The 22,741-nt window shown below is 39.9% G+C and overlaps 1 protein-coding gene across 1 annotated transcript in view; it reads left to right on the forward strand.

The window, feature by feature from the left end:
• SEC62 (SEC62 preprotein translocation factor) overlaps positions 1–21,894 on the forward strand; it is a 56,853-nt gene extending 34,959 nt beyond the window's left edge. The window contains exons 4-8 of the mRNA XM_089675477.1: positions 1,238–1,454; positions 4,182–4,274; positions 8,108–8,168; positions 16,137–16,256; positions 18,408–21,894. Of these exons, the coding sequence (XP_089531603.1) occupies positions 1,238–1,454; positions 4,182–4,274; positions 8,108–8,168; positions 16,137–16,256; positions 18,408–18,880 (964 nt within the window). The 3' untranslated portion in view covers positions 18,881–21,894. The remainder of the gene's footprint in view (positions 1–1,237; positions 1,455–4,181; positions 4,275–8,107; positions 8,169–16,136; positions 16,257–18,407) is intronic.
• Positions 21,895–22,741: the final 847 nt, after the last annotated feature.

The raw sequence follows: 22,741 nt of genomic DNA on the forward strand, positions 1-22,741 counted from the left end.
GGCGAGTTTTTTGATGTTGTGATTTTTTTGTCATAACTTTTTGGAAAATGGAACAATTAAAAAAATTATTTTCACTATTTTTTTTTACATACTGTCACCAGTGCAGTACAGCGTCATCATATAACTGGCATGGCAGTGATCAGGGACACTGACTGTTGACAGTTCAAAAAAAAAAAAAAAAAATTTTAAATTTTTTTTAGTTTTCATTTTTTTAAAAAAAAATTTTTTTTTCGTATTTCGCTATGACCAAAGTAGTATAATGTTACCATAGTAGCATTGTACTACTTTGGGGAAGTGATCAGTATTTTTAAGCAAGCATTTACCTGAATGACATCTATTCATCAGGGGTTTTTTTTGTGCTTAACTGTGATTCGGCCACGGCTAATCACATGACACAGCTAGGCTGTGATTGGTCCAGCTTGTGCATGTGATCGCTGTAACCATTCACAGCTAGACACACTAGTATACAATGGTTGGCATGAAAGGAAGCCATCCATTGTATACAACTGTCATGTGACCTGCTGTGATTGGTCACAGCAGGTCACATGGTACTGGCAACAGGGCCGGTACACTGATTTGTCATCGGCCGTAACCGAGGTACATGGCCGGTGACAGATCCCGCCACAGAGCAGCCCTGCATCCGTAGGGATGAGGTGTTTTGCCGGCCGCCTTTGTGCTATTGGTCAAGTGGGAACCGGTTAAGCAGTACTTTAATGACCACCTTGCCTCTTTAAAATTCCAAATGGTAACAAAGAGTACTATTACTTAGTACAGCAATGTACCTTCAGATCTCTGGTTGTAAGAAGTGTGTCCTTTGGGAAATGTTGCTGTGGGCTCCCACAGCAGCTACTCAAGATGTATAGACACTGGATGCTCAATCTCAATAGAAAGGCCTCAGGCGACTGACATTTGAACTTTCTCCCTTATGACCAATGAGGTTGTGCCCTAAGCAACATTTTGCGTGTGTTAATTTTTTTTTTCCTTTTGTTAGCTTTTTTGATCGTAATAGGATAGGATAGTCATACTAGGAGGGTGTGTTACTTGAGTATAGGTTTACATTTCCTTAATGACCCTTTGCATTCCAGTTTGATTTTTATTTTTAGTATGCATTTTTATTGAGTATCCTGGAGCAAGGCAACGATAATTGGCTATCTAGAAAATAACAAAATATTGAGGAAGCCTTGATTGAAAGATTTCCTCAATATTTTAAAATGTTTTTTTTTTCCAATTTTTCAAGGCTTCTCAAGAAACAGTTCTTCCACCGGGCATTAAAAGTGATGAAAATGAAGCCAGAGAAAGATCCAAAGAAAGAAAAGGAGAAAGAGAAAGGAAAGACTGATAGTGGAAAGGAAGACGAGAAAAAGGGGAAGAAAGATTCTTCTAAGGATGAAAAAACCAAGAAAGAAAAGGAAAAGGAAAAGAAAAAAGATGGTGAAAAAGATGAAAGCAAAAAGGTAAGATCAATGCCTGCCAGTCATTTCTGGTACAGGTTTCTTTCACAAAGAATTTTATTTTTTAATCTCCATGTTAAATACCATGTATTAAACCATGACAAAAATATACCAATCAAACCTGTTGTGGTAAATGGCATTTATAATGTGAATATGTGAATCTAACTGCTGGTAGTGGGGCAGTAGATACGTTCTTTTTGACATTTGGGTACAGTTCATCCATTTGTATTCAGGAATCACTTGATTTTAACTGACAGTGCAACTCGCCTTTCCGGTATCTGTAAGGGTTTGTTTCCATGTGCAGCTGTCTTTACTGCCCCTCTGAAAAGCGATCCACAGTATATTTCTTTTTCAGAGGCATTTGACATGCTGCTCATTGATATATTGCCACCTCACTGCCTATGTTAACCATTCAAAGGCACAGTCCCATTCGCTTTTATGTATTGAGCTTGGGAGTGGTACTGGATACTCTGTGACCTGTATAAATTTGACTGCATCATGGCAGTGTGTATTAACACGACCACTGGTTGTGTTAGCTTGCGGCTCTGCATTTGGGGGGAGGGGGTTTAAAACTTTGGCTCAGCTGCCTGTAAACCAGGCCTTAAGAAGATTAAGTACAATGTTTTTTGTTTTCACCTTCATGCTTTTAAAGTCATAGAAATGTGTAAATACATATTCAAGCAATAAAAGCCTACGGAAATCTGATGATCAGGTTACATTTAACAAAATGGACATACATATAGGAAACAGTGGGTTTTTTTAAATTTTCTTTTGAAGTTGTTTTGCGTATCAGAAATGAAAAGAAGTGGTGGCCATGTGATCTCCCACCATCTGCTGTTTTGGCTTAAAAATGTAATATACTACTCTGATACAATATTCACTTGTCATTTACAAGGGGGACTGCAACATTTTGAACCTTCGATAGGCCTGGGTTCTAGTTTCCATGCTCTCCAGATGTGTGCCTAAAACTAGATTTCCTGCATTCCAGGCATAGGGCTGCGAACCTTGACAGTATAAATGCCCAGTGTGCATGTAGCCCACGGCGGTTTCCTGCACATTGGCACTTCTGCAATTAGCTTTTCTAAGCACAGAAAAAGTTATTTTGAAAGTAGAAAAAACTTTTAGGCCTCATTCAGTTTAGCTGCATATACAGAAAACAAAATTCTGTGCATCCAAGTCTAATTAGAACACTTGTAAACAGAGCTAAATGAAGGAAAATGCAGTGCAAGAAAAAGTGATCTGAAAAGCATAAAAGTTGTTTATACTTTGTATCCCAGATCACTTTCTAACCTTTTAGATGTTCCTGCTTTAGAGCTTGTTCACAGTGGAAGTCGGTGCAGTAAACCCACATTCCATGTGCATTTCCCACACCTTGTTCAAAACGCACTGGCTGTGCTATCTGCTGCATTATAACACTAACAAAATCCCAATTAGAGATCACAAATGCAGTGCATTTGTTTGCACCAGATAGCATAGTACCGCAATATACATTCCGGTGCATTGTGTTTTTGAAAATAGTGCATGCACCACTTTTAATGCAATCTAGTGTGTATTTGGCCCATTCAAATGAATGGGCTGAAAAAATTACACCGTACTGGGTTTTATATGGAAATCTTACAGGAACGCAGACCACGTTTCCATGCAGTTCACGTGTGAACTGGCCCGCAAAAGAGCTGCTTTTAGGCACATTTACTTGTGTTTAGAATTTCTAATTGGACCCTGGACCAACAGAATTCTATTTTCTCCCAACACCACTAACCAACCATACCCTGTACACAGATTTATTTATTACAGCATGTTTGTATATAGCACCATCAGTTTATGCAGCGCTTAACATATATACTGTGCAATCGCATCAGTTTCTGCCCTCAAGGAGTTTACAATCTAAAGTCTTTACATATCATTCATACATACACATACTGTGATCAGTTTAGGGAGGAGCCAGTAAACCTACCAGCATGTCTTTTGGAGTGTGGAAGGAAACCGGAGTATGCAAACTCCAAGCAGGTAGTGCGGTGGTTGGGATTCAAACCACTTAGCCACTGTGCTACCCACCAGTTAGCCTTATGCATTTAGAAGTGTCCTTTAAACAGAGGTTTGACAGTACCATTTACCAGTGTAAATGAATTCTTTGAGAGCCATTCAGAAAAGATCTTCAGATTGCATACTAACCCAAGACATTTGACCCATTTCACATTTCAATCGGGGTCCTGGAATCCCACCATTGCCATAATATGTACAGTGTCTCTAACTATGATGGTTGTAGGTGTCCTCACTGTGCCAAATCCTGGAGCAATAACAGTAGTTTGTGCCCCCCATCACCCCCTACGAACAGCAAGGGGAGGTTTAAAGCAAAGGAATACTTACTACTTCCCCACGTCCACAAGCTTCATCAATACCATTTGAGTGGTCCTACAAAGCCACTTCTCCTAGCTGTCAATGCAGCGCGGCCTCTCCAATGTCTTCACGTATAATGCAGGAGCAACCATTCTGTATTGTATGTGATTACCATGAAGGCCCCCCTACAAACCAGAAGGAGAGTGCTGGTTATCAGAGGAGCAAGCAATTTGGCAAGTATTCTTTTAAACTCAATGAACATTTAATCTGAACACTGAAGGTTGGGGGAGAGATTATAATTATGCCATAATGTTATCAAGAAACATTTTAACTGATGTACCTTTTTAAGGGTGAATACAGATATCTTCAATGTTTTTTTGTTGTGTTCTGTAGGATGACACTCCTGGAACACCAAAAAAAAAGGAAACCAAAAGAAAGTTCAAGCTGGAGCCCCATGAGGATCAGGTTTTCCTGGATGGCAATGAGGTGAGACTGCCAGCAGAACGTCACTTTTACAACCCAAGGAGCTTTCCAGCCACTAGTTTGTTTTGAAATATTTAGTTATACTGGGAGCACTTTAAGACTGAAAGCGGCATTACACACAAAACCAAAAATATAATATATTGTAGCTTACCAATCATTAGATGTGGTGACTGCATTGGTTTTCCTTTTTTAGGCTTTTTCCTGTGTTGTCACCTGGTGATATTGCCAGTAACACACCTTCCTGTATTAGAGTGCCCCTACTCTGGATGAAGGAGCACAGGAGCTCCTTTTAGATAGATCTCAGCATAGTCAGTCTGGTGGCAGGGGAGTGTTAGATGGACTTGCAGATTTAAATACACATTGCAGCCAAACTCCAGTTAACAATTATAAGCAGTTACAGCACATTTTGCATAAATAAAAGCTGGTCATTGTGAGCCCCCTGTCTGTGTTAAATAGTTTGTCTCACTCTGTAACGGATACAGTCTGCAGAACAGCTTGTTCTTTTGAAAATCAGACTTACTGGCTACATCACCACATGAAAATAGAAGAAAGCCTAAAAAAATGAATGCAGCCATCACATCTAATGGGTAAGCTGCAATTTAGTAAATGTTTGCTTTTTGGTTTAATGCCTCATGCACACAGGATTTTTTTTAACTCTTAGAAGTCAGCAGCATTTTTGCAGAAAAAAATGCCTGACACTTGTTAAAGTTTCTAATGCTTTTACAGGTGTTTAGGTGCATTTACAAGCATCAAGCTTTTGGGCATTAATTTCATAATATTGCATGAAGCAGTTGTCCAGGAATCTGCAATGTGTAAACTAAATTAATTTTTAGGCTATATTATTTGTATCTGATTGCCATGGGTCAAAGATGGCTTTTTCAAATGCAGATCGGTTGTAAAGAAAAAGGGTTCTTACTGGATTTCTTTTTTTAACTGCATCTAATGGAAAATGCAACTAAAACTGCAAAAACTACATGCTACAAAATACTCAGAGTATAGTGTGCACCCTTCCATAGCAAACTGCACACAGCATTTATAGTAACATACAGTGAAGGAAATAAGTATTTGATCCTCTGCTGATTTTGAATGTTTGCCCACTCACAAAGAAATGATCAGTCTAAAAATCGAATGGTAGGTGTATTGTAACACTGAGAGACAGAATAGCAACAGAAAATTCAAAAGAAATGCATGTCTTACAAATGATGCACTGATTTGCATGTTCATGAGGGAAATAAGTATTTGATCCCCTTCACTAAACATGACTTAGTACTTGGTGGCAAATCCCATGTTGGCAATCACAGAAGTCAGACGTTTCCTGTAGTTGTCCATCAGGTTTGCACACATTTCAGTAGGGATTGTGACCCACTCCTCTTGGCAGATCATCTCCAAGTCATTAAGGTTTGGTGGTTGACGTTTGGCAACTCGAACTTTCAGCTGTCTCCACAGATTTTCAATCGAATTAAGGTCTGGAGACTGGCTAGGCCACTCCAGGACCTTAATGTGCTTCTTCTTGAGTCACTCCTTTGTTGCCTTGGCCATGTGTTTTGGGTCATTGTCATGCTGGAACACCCATCCATGACCCATTTTCAATGCCCTGGCTGAGGGAAGAAGGTTCTCGCCCAAGATTTCACGATACATTGCCCCATCCATCGTCTCTGTGATTCGGTGCAGTTGTCCTGTCCCCTTAGCAGAAAAACACCCCCAAAGCAGAATGTTTCTACCACCATGTTTGACAGTTGTGATGTGTTCTTGGGGTCATAGGCAGCATTCCTCCTCCTCCAAACATAGCGAGTTGAGTTGATGCCAAAGAGCTCGATTTTGGTCTCATCTGACCACAACACTTTCAACCAGTCCTCCTCTGCATCATTCAGATGTTCAGTGGCAAACTTCAGACGGGAGAGGACATGTGCTTTCTTAAGCAGAGGGACCTTGCGGGCACTGCAGGATTTCAATCCTTGTCGGCGTAGTGTGTTACCAATTGTTTTCTTGGTGACTGTGGTCCCTGCTGCCTGTAGATCATTGACAAGATCTTCACGTGTAGTTGTGGGATGATTCCTCACTGTTCTCATGATCATTGACACTCCACGAGGTGAGATCTTGCATGGTACACCAAACCTAGAGAGACTGACAGTTGTTTTGTGTTTCTTCCATTTGCGAATGATTGAACCAACCGTTGTCACCTTCTCACCAAGCTGCTTGGCGATAGTTTTGTAGCCCAGTCCAGCCTTGTGTAGGTCTACAATCTTGTCCCTGACATCCTTGGACAGCTCTTTGGTCTTTGCCATGGTGGAGAGTTTGGAATCTGATTGTTTGATTGCTCCTGTGGACAGGTGTCTTTTTATACAGGTAACAAAATTAGATTATCAGCACTCCCTTTAAGAGACTGCTTCTAATCTCAGCTTGTTACCTGTATGACACCTGGTAGCCAGAAATCCTGCTGAAAGATAGGGGATCAAATACATATTTTTTGTTGCTATTCTGTCTCTCAGTGTTACAATACACCTACCATTCGATTTTTAGACTGATCATTTCTTTGTGAGTGGGCAAACATTCAAAATCAGCAGGGGATTAAATACTTATTTCCTTCACTGTAACTCTGAGGATTCACGCATTATAATAAGCATTAGCATTTACTATGGTAAAACTGATGTTAAATATGGTACTTGTTTTCAGTGAAAGTATAACTAAAGCCAATTTTTTTTTTGATTTGGATAGAGTGGAGTGGGATTAAAGGCTAAGTTCACCTTTTGGGAGAAAAAATAATAAATGCATATATTTTTCCAGGAAAAAAATGTGCATTTGCTATTTTTTTTTTTCCCCTCAGGAGCTTTCAAAGCATAGCACCCATGATCAGTGCATCTGGGTGCAGTGTCGGATTCCAACAGACAAGCCTTGTCTGCAGGAACCCGACACTGCACCCATATCCACTGATCATGAGTGCAATGCTCTGCAGGCTCCTGAGGGGGGAAAAAAACTAATAAATGCGCATAGTAAAAAAGTCAACATTACAGCCAGTGGAAGAAGAGGTTTTTTTGAATAGGTGAAACTAAAAAAACACTTCATGTTTCTCTTTCCTTTATTTTAGATGGTTAATGGCTAAAATGCCTGTCAACATGTTTTGTCATTTATGTCCCAATTGGGAGCGTTCCCTTTGATTCCTGTCCTGAAGACGCAACAGTAATGTAATAGGAAATATTTCCAAAGCAAGGGAACTCCCTCACTAAGACAGTTTTCACCAGGACGGGTGTCCCCATTTGGATTCCCCCTATACTCTTGTTCTGAAAGCTTTGAATTTTCCCTTGTTTTAGTCTCTGTGACAATTGTCACCAGAACACAGGCTGATGAAGACTTGTCAGAGGTTCTAATCCCTCACCACTCAATTCAAAACTCATGTTTTATCTTTAGACACACTTTTTAAATGTTTTTTTCTATAATGTTCATAATAAAGATTATCATCACTGTTAACTACGGAAGGTAGTTCCATTGGTATAGTTGGCTATACATGCAAAACACAATTGTATATGCATAGGAAGATGCATATGAATACAAAAGAGTAATGTTTAATGAATTCTACAATAGAGTAGATGAGGGATGAAGGCATACAAAAGTGGTAGCAAATCACTCCTTAGTATATATTGGTTAACTACTGCAGTGTCCAATGATATTTAACTTTAATAAAGCATTAAAAATATTCAGTTAAATTTTACTGTATGCTCGCTCATGGTATGGAAGGATTTGTTTTCCTCCATTATACTTATTAGACATTTTAGACTTTTTTTTTTTTTCCTTCGGTGTTTAAAGATTTCTCATTTCTAAACTGTTAAAAATGTTTTTAGGTGTACGTGTGGATATATGATCCAGTCCATTTTAAAACTTTTGCCATGGGGCTCATCCTTGGTAAGTGCCTTCAGAAGTTTGTGGTACAGGTGAATGTGTCAAAAAGTGTTTTCTAATCCCTTTATGATTCAAGGTTGTCTTACAAATGGACCAGGCAACCATGTATGTACTTCAGTTTGGACAGTCCAACTTGGAAATATGGTCTTATTGTATATATTTTCTGCCTTCAAAAGTAGCAGTATTATGGCTCTAGTGGTCTCAAAATAAAATGGCAGGTTTGATCCTTTTTGGGGTCATTTTGAAGCAGAATGTATATACATGTGGGTCCTTTTGAAGCAAACTGGGTATCTGTAATAATTGTTAACTTGTTTGAAGATTGTTATATTACCTCTCAGTAAAATAAATAGTTTTTGATTATTTTTTTGTCTTACTTAATTGTTCTCTTCCAGTTAGAGCTGAACTATCAAGCTATAAGTCTGCAAGGCCATCTCACCACCTGTCTGAGCTTGGTGATGATAAATCAAAAAACTATCAAAGTTGCTGTCAGGATATACAATAGCAAACAAAAGGATTGCTTGAGGATTATGCCTCTCCAACAGCCTGGACTAAGTGTCAGTTGTAAGCGCTAAGCTCATACAGGATGACATTTCAGCCTTCCCATGGGTATTATAGCTTGAACAGAGCTAAATCTTCTGCCATGCCAAAGAAGAGAATACAATTAAAGCAGAGCTTTACCCATAAAAACTTGATAAAAAACAATGTAGGGATAAATAATGTAGTAGGGAACATACATTCCACATTAAAGCAGTAGTAAACCTCAAGAAAGAGAAGAAAATAAAAAAAAAGTCCCCTGCAAGGTAATGTAAAAAAAAAACTTACTTTAAAATGAAGCCCTCCAGCGGTACGCTGTCACCGCTGCAGAAGCTTCCATCTACACCCGGTCCTTCTTTTGGGTTCCCGATGTCTGGCCGTCTGACAGGCCGGGCCACGGCACACAGCTCTGAAGGAACAGCCACGGGTATGCCATTCTTTCAGAGGCATGCGCCGGCTTTAGGAAAGAGTGCATGTTTAGTAGATCTTCATTTTACCTACAGGTAAGCTTTAATATAAGCTTACCTGTAGGTAAAATAAAAAAAAAAAAAACGAGTTTACTACCACTTTAATAATTATGCTACCAAAATTAGTGTGCACTGTAAATTGCCTCCAGCATTGTTCCTGTTTCTTCTTGCTGGAGGCTGCCATTTGGCTGAAGCCCAGAGCCCCTGAACAGCAGTAAAGCAGAACCAAACCCATCGCTTAAATTGTTTTAAAAAAACAGTTCTGTTCCTGGAATGTGGGATTGCTAACTGTCACATTTGCTTGTGTCCTCAACCAAACTGTCAAATCATCAACTGGCTGGTGGCATAACTGATCACATGTAGAGCACCATGGCAGTTACAGATCAAATCATGACCTCCTGTATTCCCTTCCAAGGGACACTAAACCTGTATTTCACCTTAGATGGGCTGTTGGTGCTATACCATATCTATGCCAATGGAGTTAAAGAGTAGCCTTACTCGGAAAACATAAGAGAAAATGAAAGGGAGGAAAACTAGACAAGTATCAAAATTTAAGGAAATCTAGGTGTAGGGTAATAAACGTAGAGAAAAGGAGGAAATAGGAAGAGCATTATCGTCCTAAAACATTCTACATCCAAACTTCCCAGCCCACAACCTGTAGGCTACCAAGCAGTGCAGTGCCCAACAGACGTCGTTCTGGGAATGCCACAGTTCCCAGACTCTGTTGTGTCTATCAAGGGTGTCATTCAATTGAGCAGTGAGCGACTCCATTAGCTCCACATCCTTAATTCTGGAATATAGTGCCACTTTCTTTTTGTTTCCAATGGAGAGCCACAAGACATCTAGCTGCAGTAAGGATGTGTCGCTGGAGATTTTTTGCTCAATTTGAGCAGGGGGGGGGGGGAACAATCACAGCAGATACATCTTAGGCATGAATGGTAAATCAGAGTCAATAAGGCATTGTAGCATTTGATGGACCCACTGCCAATAAGGCACAATCCGTGGGTAATGCCAATATATATGAATGAGGGAACCCTTACCCAGGTGACATCGCCAGCATGCATCCTTAACCTCAGGGTATATAATGTGCAGTAGCTCTGGAGTGTGGTACCAAAAATATAAGATTTTATAAGCGTTTTCCTTACAAAGGGAACAAACCGAACTCTTAGCCGCCAGAGACCATACTACATGCCAAGTCGCTAGAGGAAGCTCCTCTCCTAGGGCCCTTTTACATTTAAGCATATAAGCATGTTTCCCAGAGGTTTGAAAGGGACAAGAATTCAATAACTTGTGTATATCTGAAATCAGTTCTTTGCATGAAGGACTTTCGGCCATCAGCCGTTTAAAAGGGATCGGTTTGGAGAACGGGAGGGTGGGAGTGATGCATAGAGCATAGTGGCGTATCTGCATATAGCCAAATAAGGCATTAGCTGGCAGTTGATATCTGTCTTTAAGTATTGAAAAAGGAAATAGTTTACGAGTAATAGGGTCTACAACATGGCGGAATTGGAACAGTTTCAGCTGTTGCCACGGATGTGACATGGAAGCAGATAGGCTGTCTGGCACTTAGCGATTAAATAGGAAGGCAGTCATGCAGGAAACCTCCGATTTTAAGAGCATACTTACAGGTCAGAGCCTTCCAAAGCCCACGAAGAAAGGAAATGGATGAGAGGGACCTATCCAGAGTCACTGAGATCTCTGCATTCCACAGCAAATTATTTGGATGGATCGGGGCCAGCCAAAGTTTTTCAATCTCAGTCCACCTATTGTACGCATATAGCGTGGGCCAAGAAGCAAGTGCACATAAATGTGTTGCTTGGAAATAAGTGAACAGATTTGGGAATGCTAGTCCATCATTCCTCAAAGGCAAGCAGGACAGATCACAGGTCATATTGTAATTCATGAAGGTGTGGGGTAGGGACCGAAATTGGGAGGGTTTGGAACAAATACAGTAGCTCAGGGAGAATATTAATTTTAACCAAAGTCATTCCACCAAACCAGGAGATATGGGAAGTTTTCCAGCTAAGAAGGGACGCTCTAATGGATTTAAACAATGAAAGAAAGTTTTCTTTGTAAAGTGCATTGTATGTTGGAGTGATGCGGATGCCCAATTATAAGAAAGCTGGTTTCCACAAGTATGTGAAAGTGGATGAGAGACAAGCAACCTCATCACAAAGAAGATTTATAGGGAGGGCACAGGCACTTATTTTTAATGTTTTACATAGCTATATCTGTAAAAGGGGCCATCCTGAAGTGATCTAGTAGGACTCGATTTTCTGACTAAAGTTCCACTTTAAATAAGAGTTCATGCAGTTATCCCAGAGAATTTATTTATCCCAGCCTTATTTTGTATCTGAACACCACATTCTTACAAATGGACATTCCTGACTTAAAGTGGAACTAATCCCTCCTATCCTTTACAGACAAAGAAGATTCCATCTTAGCCTCTGTTTGCTATGCAGTTGCCATTGTACTGCACATTGTGATCAGCTATGATACCAGCCATTTGATGGCTTGACAGTGTAGTTGAGAGTGGACTTAAGCACACTTGTAACAGTTATTAGTCAAGGCATGCCCTAAATGTAACTGATTGAGAAATAGTTCATTTGGTGGATCTAGTTCTGTTTTAGTAGAAATGTATAGAAGTGCTCATCATTTTTTTTTTTTTTTTTCAGGACTAAAGAATTTTTTAAAAGAATGTTTGTTTTTGGGTAAAAATATGAAGTGTTATTTTCCATTCTTTCAGCCAGAAGGGGAAGATTTGCAATCCTCTTCGTGTTTTACAGGCTCTCACTTTGCAGAACAGCCTGTTTACAATACTCAGTAGCTCAAACTGAAAATAACATAACTGAATTAATCACGGTCTAGGTCCAATTCTTTCAGCAGGCACCATGTGATGTGTTGCATTTTTAGGTAATCCATGGTGCTCAGGGAGTCCTTTATCTATTGTTTGTAGTGACAGTTCCCCAGTACACTCGGAAACTTGAACCATGGTAACAGAAGCTGTTCTGCGAAAATACTGACATTTAGTAGGTTGCCTTCTTACCTTAACCTCTTTTATGTTATTAATGGACAATGTATTTGCATATCTATATGTCTTTCTGTATCTTTCTCTCTTTCGTTCTTATGATTGCATAATATTTAATGCCATCTGATGTTTTAGTGAGGCACAGCCCACCTTACTCAATGCCTAGATGTTCTCAAGGCCTAAATGTCCCAGACTGCTAAAATAAGTTTTAGGTATAGAATTATACCTTAAAACTGATCTCTTAATCGTACATTATAGGACACAAGCTGGGAGCTCATAAACCCTTGGTCACAGACTGCTACCTTTTGGGTGATTGGACACTGGCAAAGCTTTAGAACATGCCCCCCGGGTGCATTTCTTTAACCCTACCCAACTCCAGGAGACCTTCATTTTTTGCTAATGTCCTTCGGTGTTGGACATCTTCTCCATTTGACTTCTTCAGTGAATATTTCACTGCCTTCTACTATAACAATTGTAGCAGTACATTCAGATCAGTGCAAACTCAGTAACACCATGGGAACTGTGCCCTGAACCCTGCTTGGCTGCTCACAGTGTTACTAAGTGCAGTGCATGTAGTTAACCAAAGGGTGTGTACAGGTCCAGGGCCATGGTCCATTCCTATGGTTCCTAGACCCTAAATACCACTTCAGGGCTATGCCCACCTTTACTAGTGAAGCCTATCCTATTATTGCAGTGATGCTGTAGCCTTATATCAATTTTGGGACCTAATATCTCCATTACTTGTGAGACACTTATTAGTGTCTACTGAAAGTATTCATGTATACGGTAAAGCTATCAAGAAACTGGGAATGTGTTTGCCTTTCTGCACACAGAAAAAATGAGATGCTCTTATGCAGCTATAATGCCGCTGTTTCAGTTTTAACCAATAGGTCTGATACATCTGTGGCCCGGAGGGTTGCAATCAGTTTCAGAGGGGTACAAAATACAGTTTCAAACTCACCCCCCTCATCATTGTCTTCTCTCAAACCAACCCAAATCTGCCTGAGAATAGTCAGATTTACAGACAGTTCTGGATCACCTCTTGTCCCAGGAACTGGTAGTTCTAGTCACTTTAGAGGACCATTTCAAAGGATTCTATTCAAACCTGTTCACTGTACTAAAAAACCCAAAGGGAGTATTCATCCTATCCTGGACCTAAAATCCATGCCATTTTTATTCCCAAATTTTACATGGAATCCACAAGATTGGTTATTTGCCTCACTGACACAAGGGTAATATGCCTACCACCATATTCTTAGTTTCCCACTTAATCAGCGCTTTCAGCACTTTGTAGAAGGAGACAAACACTTCTTATTTGTCACACTGCCATTTGGCCTATCCTCTGTATTTACAAAGGTGCTTGCACCCCCTACTTGATCTTCTTAAGAACTCAGGGCATACAGGGTACCTGGACAACCTTCTGAGGGATTTATCTCCCTCAAAATGTCTGCAAACGACCAAAGGGCTTTTCAGATTCTTCAGGCCTTCAGGCTTTTGGTTGGGTAATCCACTTCAAAATGTCTGCCCTCCACCACACTTTCCTTCATCTGAAATACTTAAGCCTCATTCTAGACATGGTTGAGGCAAGCAATCTTCTCTCTCTAAGATCTCATGCTCTGACTCCCAACTTTCCTATGCTTCTCTGCTAGTCAAGCAAGGAAATCACTAGCTTGGTGGAGTTCCGAACCAGCCTTGGAAATGTGAAAGTTATTTCTCCAACAAGTGTGGAAGGTGATAACAGATTACAGCCTCACAGGCTGGACAGTGTCCCAATCTCTCACAGGGTACCTGGTCACCCAGGGAGGCAAAACTCCCCATCAACATCTTTGTGCTCAGAAAAATAAAATTGCCTGTGCACCCTTGGGCCCACCTTCAGCATGTTCGCCCTGTCAGGGTGTAATCAGACAAGATCACTTTAGTGGTCTATGTCAGTCATCAGGGGAGTAGCTGGAGACAAGCAGCCTTGAAGGATGTACGTCTTAGATCTTGGGTGAAAAAAATTATGTCCAGCTATCTCGCCTGTTCATGTCCCATGAGTGGATGATTGGAAAGTGGATTTCCTCATTCATTGCTGCTGGGATCAGAGGAGAACAGTCCCTTTCATCCCAACGTCTTCAATTTCTTGTGCCTGAAATAAGGGACCCCAGATGTGGACATCCTGGCCTCCAAGTTCAAAAAAGTTACCCCTGCCTAAGGTCAAGACCAAGGATCTTCTAACACTGGCATTAGATTATCTGGTAATTTCATGGACTTTGTTCAGGTTAATACATGAATACATGCCTTCCTTCCAGTACAAATTCTTCCTCGACTTCTCTGCAAGATAGAAGTGAAGAAGAAATTGGTGGTTCTCATTGCATCAAAGTGGTTCATAGGAACCTGGTACATAGATATACTCAAACTGGTAAGAGAGGGCCCCTGGCTTGTTCCATATAGGCCAGATCTGCTGTCTCAAAGCCCCTTTCTCCATCACTGGTTTTAAAGGCATGGCTGTTGAAACCTAGGTCTTAAAGGAGAGGGGTATATCTAACTCTCTATTGTTAAAACCTTCATTCAAGGTGTCTCAGATAAAACCCATATTACAGCAACCTATGCTTTCTTGGGATCTCAGTTTTGTTTTCTTTGCCCTACAGAAACCACCCTTTGATCACTCCATTTGGGTGATCTCTCCTGTAAAGTGGCCTTCTAGGTGGCTATCACATCTGTCCTATGTGTATGAGGTAGCAGGCTCTCTCTAGTAAGGAGCGCTGATTCTTCACAGGGACAAAGTGGTTTTACGTCTAAGACCCTCTTTTCTACCTAAGGTGATATCTATTGAAGGCCTTGTCCTTTCTTCCTTATTCCTTGCTCCTAAGCATCCAGAGAAATTGCTTTCCCTTCTCTGGATGCGGTCAAAACTAGTAAAGTCTGTCTGGAAAATGTACTCTCTTGTTTTGCAACCAGTATCTGGAGGGGATACCCTGCTTGCAAGTCTGCTATTGCTAGATGGATGACAGCTCATTGTTTGAGCTAACACTCTGAGGAATAAGGTACCTAAAGTATCTTTACGTGCTCACTCCACCAGATCAGTTGAGGTGTGATTAACATTTCAACATCAAGGATGTCACTAAGCTTTCTGAGGTAACCACCTGGTTTTCAGTTAACACATTTTCCATGTTCTACCGGGTGGATGTCTGGGCCTCTGCGGATGCATCTTTTGGTTGCCAGATACTTTTCAGTGGCACTCTGAGTTGGGTCCTTCACCCTTGTCTGTTTTGGTGGACCCATTGGCATGGTTCGGTTTACCTTGTTATTGCCCACCCCCCTGATTCATTGCTTGGGGACATCCCAGGGTCTATGAAAATCCTGTACTGCACTGAGAGAAATTGTAACTTTAAAATCCATTTATTGGAGTATTGTGCAGGACATAGGCTCCTTCCCTCTGTTTTTGTTGCTCTGCATTGCTTGATAAAAGCCAGAGGTCTCACAGAATGATGTAGATTTACAGAGGTATGCTTGGGGGGTTGTCCAAAAACTTGCCAGTGTCTAATCACCTTAGGGTAGTAGCCTATAACAACCCTGGGTCTATGAACGTGTAAGCTGTGCCCTGTACTGTACTCCAATATATGGGATTTACAGGTAAATTCCTTTTGGGGTGTGTGTTGTTTTTCGCAAACTTCTTACTGTTTTAAGTATGTTGGCTTGTTGACATAAGGAAATTCCCTGCTTTAAGACAATGTTTTGTGTCATACAAGAGTCAAGGATAGGAAATGCAAGTAAAAATATACTGCACATCTTTCAGTTGTGTGTGAAAATAAAACTGAGGCAGATTGAGAGCAACAGGGACATAGAGAGTTAATATGTTGGCAATATCTATACCTCTGAGTGTAGTCGCAGGTTACGTAAATTGTTACTTATTGCATCTGTCTGTGTGTGGCTATAATTAATTCTTCTCTTCTTTTACAGTGATTGCTGTGATTGCTGCCACTCTCTTCCCACTTTGGCCAGCAGAGATGCGTGTAGGGGTGTATTATCTCAGTGTGGGAGCTGGGTGCTTTGTGGCTAGTATTCTTCTGCTTGCTGTTGGTAAGCCTCCTCTATAAATGGTATTTGCATTTAGTCTGCTGTTGTTAATCTACTTGGTAACCACTAGGTGCCCTCATCACTTCACATCATCTCTGTTTTTTTTTTTCTGTTTTTTTTTTTTTGTTTTTTTTATCTGTCAGCTATCTTTACTGGAAAGTGTGGCAGAAATTGATGAAATGCTATGGTTGATACTTCTGATCTAGCATTTTTTAGTGCCAGCCTAATGTGCTACTTCTGTTTCACAGTACCAGTTAGCCCCAATTCACACTTGAGGATTTTTCAGTTTTCTCTACATCTGAATACATTCAACATGCAGAATCCCATTCTTTTTAATTGTCCCTGTTCACACTTGCACACTCAGTTGCCCTATGCTCTACACCCTATGCTTAAAAGCACGTGTTTAGTTTATTCTGTTGCTTGTTGGACCCATAGAATTCAATGGGAGTATCTGTAAATGTGCGATATACACATTTTTTTGTGCCTGAAGAACTCCTCTCCTCTAGAATTGCTCTTCTTTTGCCCAGCTTAGGAAACAAATTCCTGAAGCTTGATACACATGCAAAAACTCTTTCTTAAGGCTTATAAAGTGTCTTATAAAAATTCAAAATCAATAAAAATATGCTTTGCTCAGGTGTGAATGCAGACTAAATGTAAAGTGCATTGCAAATGGTCAACATAATAAAAAATGCAGCCTGTATATTTTTGTTCATTATTTTGTACATTAAAGGCTCATGCGTGGGGCAGCTTGGCCTGTATAGCTAGTATACCAGTATTTTTGAGGACATGGGAGCCACAGGTACATTGTACTGCCCTCTGTCAACATCCTATCAAGGTCAATGACTGTCTGAATACATAGCGGCTCAACACGGTTCCAAGCCGTAACCGAGTTTAGGGCCAGTTATATGAACCCTAATGTAGTGCATCATAGATATAATAAAATCTCTGAAGTCAGCCTTTAGTTTGCCCATAAGTGCTACAAAAACATATTGTAACTATCTTTTTACATTGTAGTTATTAATATAGATTTATTCACTACTTAGGCACAGAGCAAGATCTCCTTTGTCAGACTTAAGCTGGCCATACATGACTTGAATTTCACAGGAATCAGGCAAAAAATTAAGTTGTGGGTGACCCTGCCAACATTTAGCTCAACAGACTTTGTCTGAGAGAGTGAAGGATCCAGTTGGAAAATGTCAGCCGTACAGTGACTTCGGCTGTTCCACTGTTTGGGGTATTTTAACAGCCAGAGAAGCTGGCTGTCAGAATACTTTTCCCGGCAGCTGAAGATACATCTATCCATGCTGTTTATTGTGGATGGGGAGTGTTTATGGCTTTCTCTTGTTCTGCTTGCTGCGCTGAATGAGAGAAATTTTTACTTGTATGGTCAGCTCTACCATTGGGCCCAGTCTGTCACACCCTCTAAAGTGAGCACTGCATGGGTGGGTGGGCAGAGTGCAGGGTATAATACAGGATATTCCTCCTAGCTATAACAGTTTAACTCCTAAACCTGAGATTTCTAACCAGTTAAAGCTTAACTCCAGGTTTCATTTAACTTTAAATAGTTAGCCAAGCTAAGCCAAACTATTTCCATTTACTAATGCATGCAGCCGCTGTCAGCGCTCAATACAGTATGTATTGTTGTGTTCCAGTAGTGTTCCCGGAACAAAATTGAGTCAGACTGGGCACTTCTCAGCCATTCACTGGAAGCTAGGAATCTTATTGCAAAGTTTTCTTTGATTGGCTGAGGTGGAGAGGCAAGCAGATGTCATGATCTCCACCTCAGCCAATAACAGGAAGCTTTGTATTCATTCATAAAAATACAATGCTTCCTGTGAATGGCTGAGCAGTGCCATTTTTTGTTCTGTAAATGGAACAAAAAGTCCCCCTCCCGCTGATGGAACACAGCGCTGTATACCGAATGTAGCTGATGCTATATACGGTTTATACAGCGCTGACAGGGTGCACTTCTTTAGTGAAGAAAATTGTTCATATGGGACAGCTTGGCCCAAACGAACTATTGAAAGTGAATGGAAACCCAAGGCTTTAAACAATCCAGGTCTTGCTTCACAGTAGGTTGAGAGTGTGCATTTGTGGAAAGTACATATTAATCTTCTCATTTTAGTGTTTTAATTTCCTGTCTTCTATTTTCAGCTCGCTGTATTCTGTTCCTTATCATTTGGCTCTTGACTGGAGGTAGACACCACTTCTGGTTCCTGCCCAATTTAACCGCAGACGTGGGCTTCATTGACTCCTTCCGACCACTGTATACACATGAATACAAGGGACCAAAGGCAGAGCAGAAAAAAGAGGAGAAAGCTGAGTCCAAAAAGCCTGTAAAGTCTGACAGTGAGGATAAATCTGACAGCGAGAAAAAGGAAGAGGAGGAGGGTAAGGTTTCTGAAGCAGCAGAGGGATCAGGCACAGAAGGCTCAGGTGCGGACAGGCAGTCAGACACAGACAGCGACAGAAGAGAGGATGACGGCTCACAGCACAGTAATGGCAATGGCAATGATTTTGAAATGATCACGAAAGAGGAACTTGAACAGCAAACAGATGAAGGAGACTGCGAAGAAGACGACCAGGATTTAAAAGCAGAGTCAGAGCCTCTTTGTGATAAATCTTAAGACGTTGGCCAGGCTTTAGGACTGATTATATTCAAATAACAGAATTTTTATTTCCCGTGGAGTGATCACCAAAACATTACACACATCTCTTCACTGTTTTTTCAAATATGCAGGATCTGTAGGGATCATCAAATTCACTAGGCTAAAAAAAAAAAGTAGTGTTACAAAAAACAAAACTTAAATCTGCTACTAAATATATTTTGTGTTCCTTTTTTTTTTCTAGGTAAAAATCCAAAATGTGAGGGATTAGATGCTTATTCTTATCCTGCTTGTCCATAGTGTTCAGTCATGTACAATCCATTGGTTTGTGGGTTAGATGAAGCTGATCTGACCTCTGCATGCTGCTCACACGTTGTTGCCTGTCTGGTGCATGTAATGCAATAAGGTCTTTTCATTTCAGGACGTGTTCGAGGTATATCTCAGAAGATCTCAGTTGTAGCAAAGTATTTAATTCTACGTCTGTTCTCAAGGGGTTAGCCTCTTTTATAAATGCTTGATCTAGTCAGTGTGTCTTCAGCACCTGACAGTAAAGTGCTATTACCTTAACTGAACATCTGACTTTTCTGTTCATAAATGTTCTTTTTATTGATTTTGATGATCCCTATTTAAATATAGTTCATACTATGTCTGTCCCTTTTTTATGTTTATTAAAAATGAGATTTTTTTTAATGCAACCTTTATTCATGGACAACCCTTCTGTCTAATAGTTGAATTGACCACTTTAGGTTTGTTTTAAAGCTAAAAAAAAAAAAAAGAAAGAAAAAAAAAGGACTGCGTTTTTATGGTGTTCATGGTACGTTTTGCCACATAACTGCTTTGTATGTGGTAGAATGATAATAACATTTGTATATCAGAGATGTTCAACAGTACATCTTTATAGTATTAATGGGCTTCAGTTTTAAAGGCCAGATTCCACTTTCTGCCACACCTCATATGGTAAAGCAGGTCACTGGGAAATAAACTATTTATAATTTTACTTTATTACTGGTTTTATTATATAAGCCCTTGCAGGATCTATTTTGTCCAGTGAGAAATGTTCTGCTTTTGACATGGGGAACCTTTAGGCATTCATGGGTTTATGTTGAAAGGCAAAGTGCAGTATACAGTTACCAATCGTTATTGGTAGAGTTGATCACACTTTGTATCTCATCCATGCTGTTTGCACTGCCTTGTTGAAAAAGACAGATGGCACAGAATGTCAATGAAAACATTGACGTTCTGACAGCTAAAACAACTGCCTATGTTTCCTGTGACAGTGGCCTAGATTTTAGCATTGAATATAAGTACATCACATACTATACAGTTGTGCAATTTAGGACTAATATGAATTAAAAGTGTTGATGATTTCAACGTCCTGACTTTCACAGGGAAGCATGTCAGAAACTGGATATTTACTTTTGGAAAAACAAGACAAAAATAACTGGTTAGCGCTGAAGCACTTTTTCTATGGCTTCTGTACCTATGACTGAAGTTTGCATTTCCTGCAGGCCTGTCTTGTAATTGCAGGCTAGGTATTTTACCTGGCTATGCCAATTATAAAGGTTTTTCGATGCTGTACTCCAGCATCCCTGGCTTGCCACTTACCTGTCTTTCTCTGTTCTTTTAACATCTTAAAGTTTTACTAAACCCACAACAGTAAAATCAGTCTGTAAAAGGAGAAAACCTTGCTTGTTTATCACTGTGGAACTTAAGGGGTTATTTCTCTACATTTTATAAAAAGACTGTTTGATCCTCCCTGCCTTCTACTGTCCCCAATCTATCTGCTGATAGTACAGAAGTGTGGGAGACACTCTGCACATGCTCAGTTTGGTGTGTATTGCTAGAGAGGTGTTTTTTTTTTTTGAGAGGGTGCATATGATCGGCACAGGGCCAGTCAGCACTGTCCAGACAGAGGGTCAGGGTCATGCAGCCTCATAGGACAGTCAGAGGAGAATGAAAACTTCTCCTACAAGCTTTAACCAGTGCTCAGCAGGACTCTGATAGGAGTCAAAATACTGCTATATACTGCACATAAGAAAAGGTATTTAGCAGTTTATATTTACTAAAATAATTGCATTTCTATGTACTGTGAAACCAGATATAGTAAATGCAGGGACCTGGGTTTAGTAACACTTTATGAGCCTTGTTCAGCACTTGCAGCCTCTTTAAAATCCTCTTAGTCACAACATGCTACTCCCATATGTGTGCCATGATCTCTATTCCAATAGACAGTTCCTGCTTTATCAGACAGAGCAGCCTCACAACTCAGATCTCTCTGAAACAGGGGAAGGCATGTATGTGACTTACCAGGGTGGATGTAGTGGTGCTTTGGGACCCACTATAGGTAAGGGCCTACTGAGCAAAAATCACTGCCTTATAAGCGATAAACGCAAACATTTGTTGGACATCCCAGATATACAATATTGATGACCAGGAATTTTTCCAGCATAATTGTTCTCTTTGTTTTGCTTATCCGCACCTACTCTTGACCAAACTAAAACCCTTTTCTGTCAGCTGGCTAACGAGCTTCATTCATGCCCCTTTGGCGTGAGAAGGGTGCATTTGCTATTTTACACAAGGTACCTTTTCAGAAGAATGTGTTTTAAACAAGTTCTTTCTCGTGGTATTGACATTGTTAGTCTCTTCGGTGAAATTCTTTGAGCAGGTAATTTGTATTTGCTGGAGATTGTTCTAGAAAGTTTTCTCTATGCTATATTCCCTTTTCCTAATATGAATACCTACAGTTTATTATATGTAGCTGTTATTTGTGTAAACGAATGTCACCGAGCAGGCCAAGATGATGAAAAAGCAGCCAATGGCATCTGGAGAGGCTCTTTCCTTTTTAAAATATTACATATGGACTATAAAAAGGAAGGAGAATTGAGATACATTATGATGTATTTGTAACAGTCTGTGCACCTTTTAAGACACCATTTTGAAATGTATAGTCATGTAAAAGCAAAAAAAATACAAAAAAAATTACTTTAATGCAAACATTCAAGTTGGTTGTAATTCAATAAACTGTAATATCAGTGGTTGTTGCAAATGTTTGTTAACATGACTAACCCAGAGAAACTGACAAGTGAAATTGTCCTGTTACCCACAATCCATCTCATGTCTACTTCCTTTGCTATATCTGCAACAGGTTTAACAGAAATTAACTTTGGTATTCTGATAGTGTGGTCAACATTACCCACTTAGCTATGTAAAAGAAGACAAATTAAAAAGGTACTAAATGCAACATGGGACAACATAAGGTTGCGATGCAGTTTTTTTTGCTATGTAAATATGACAGCTTTAGAATACACATACATAAGGATTTTATGGACTAGACATTGACATCAGCTGCTCTTGTGTGTGACTATATATTTAATGCCAAAAACAAACATGTAATATATTGCAGTTAACAAGACCTTCGATCTGGTGGCTGCATTAGTTTCCACTTTTAAGGCTAAGAACCTTTTCAGCAAGTACAGAAAATACCTGTTGATTTTGCCAGAAATGCAGTGTCATTGTCTCACTTTCATTTCAAAATAAAGCACATAGAACATTATCTTTATTATGTCAATTACTAGTCCCATCAATTCACTATGTAATGGAGATGAACAAAGGCAGAGATGATTAAAATCCAGCCTGTGTGACAACCATAGCTCCCTTCATAGATACAGTGGACGTGTGTGCTTCAATATATTACATTTTTGCTTTTTTGGCTTTAGATAAAAAGAATTAACTATTTTAATCCTTATGCTGCTAGCAATAATAGATAGGAGAGTATAACGTGTTTTTTAATTTCTTTAGTTGGTTTTTGGCCTAGGCCAAATGATACATCCCAGGACTCATCATAGGCATTTTCTTTTTTGAATGTAAGTATGAAACTGAAAC

The sequence above is a fragment of the Staurois parvus genome, unplaced genomic scaffold (genome assembly GCF_062004578.1).
Source record: "Staurois parvus isolate SC_StPar_1 unplaced genomic scaffold, SC_StPar_1.0 ptg000155l, whole genome shotgun sequence".
NCBI lineage: Eukaryota > Metazoa > Chordata > Amphibia > Anura > Ranidae > Staurois > Staurois parvus.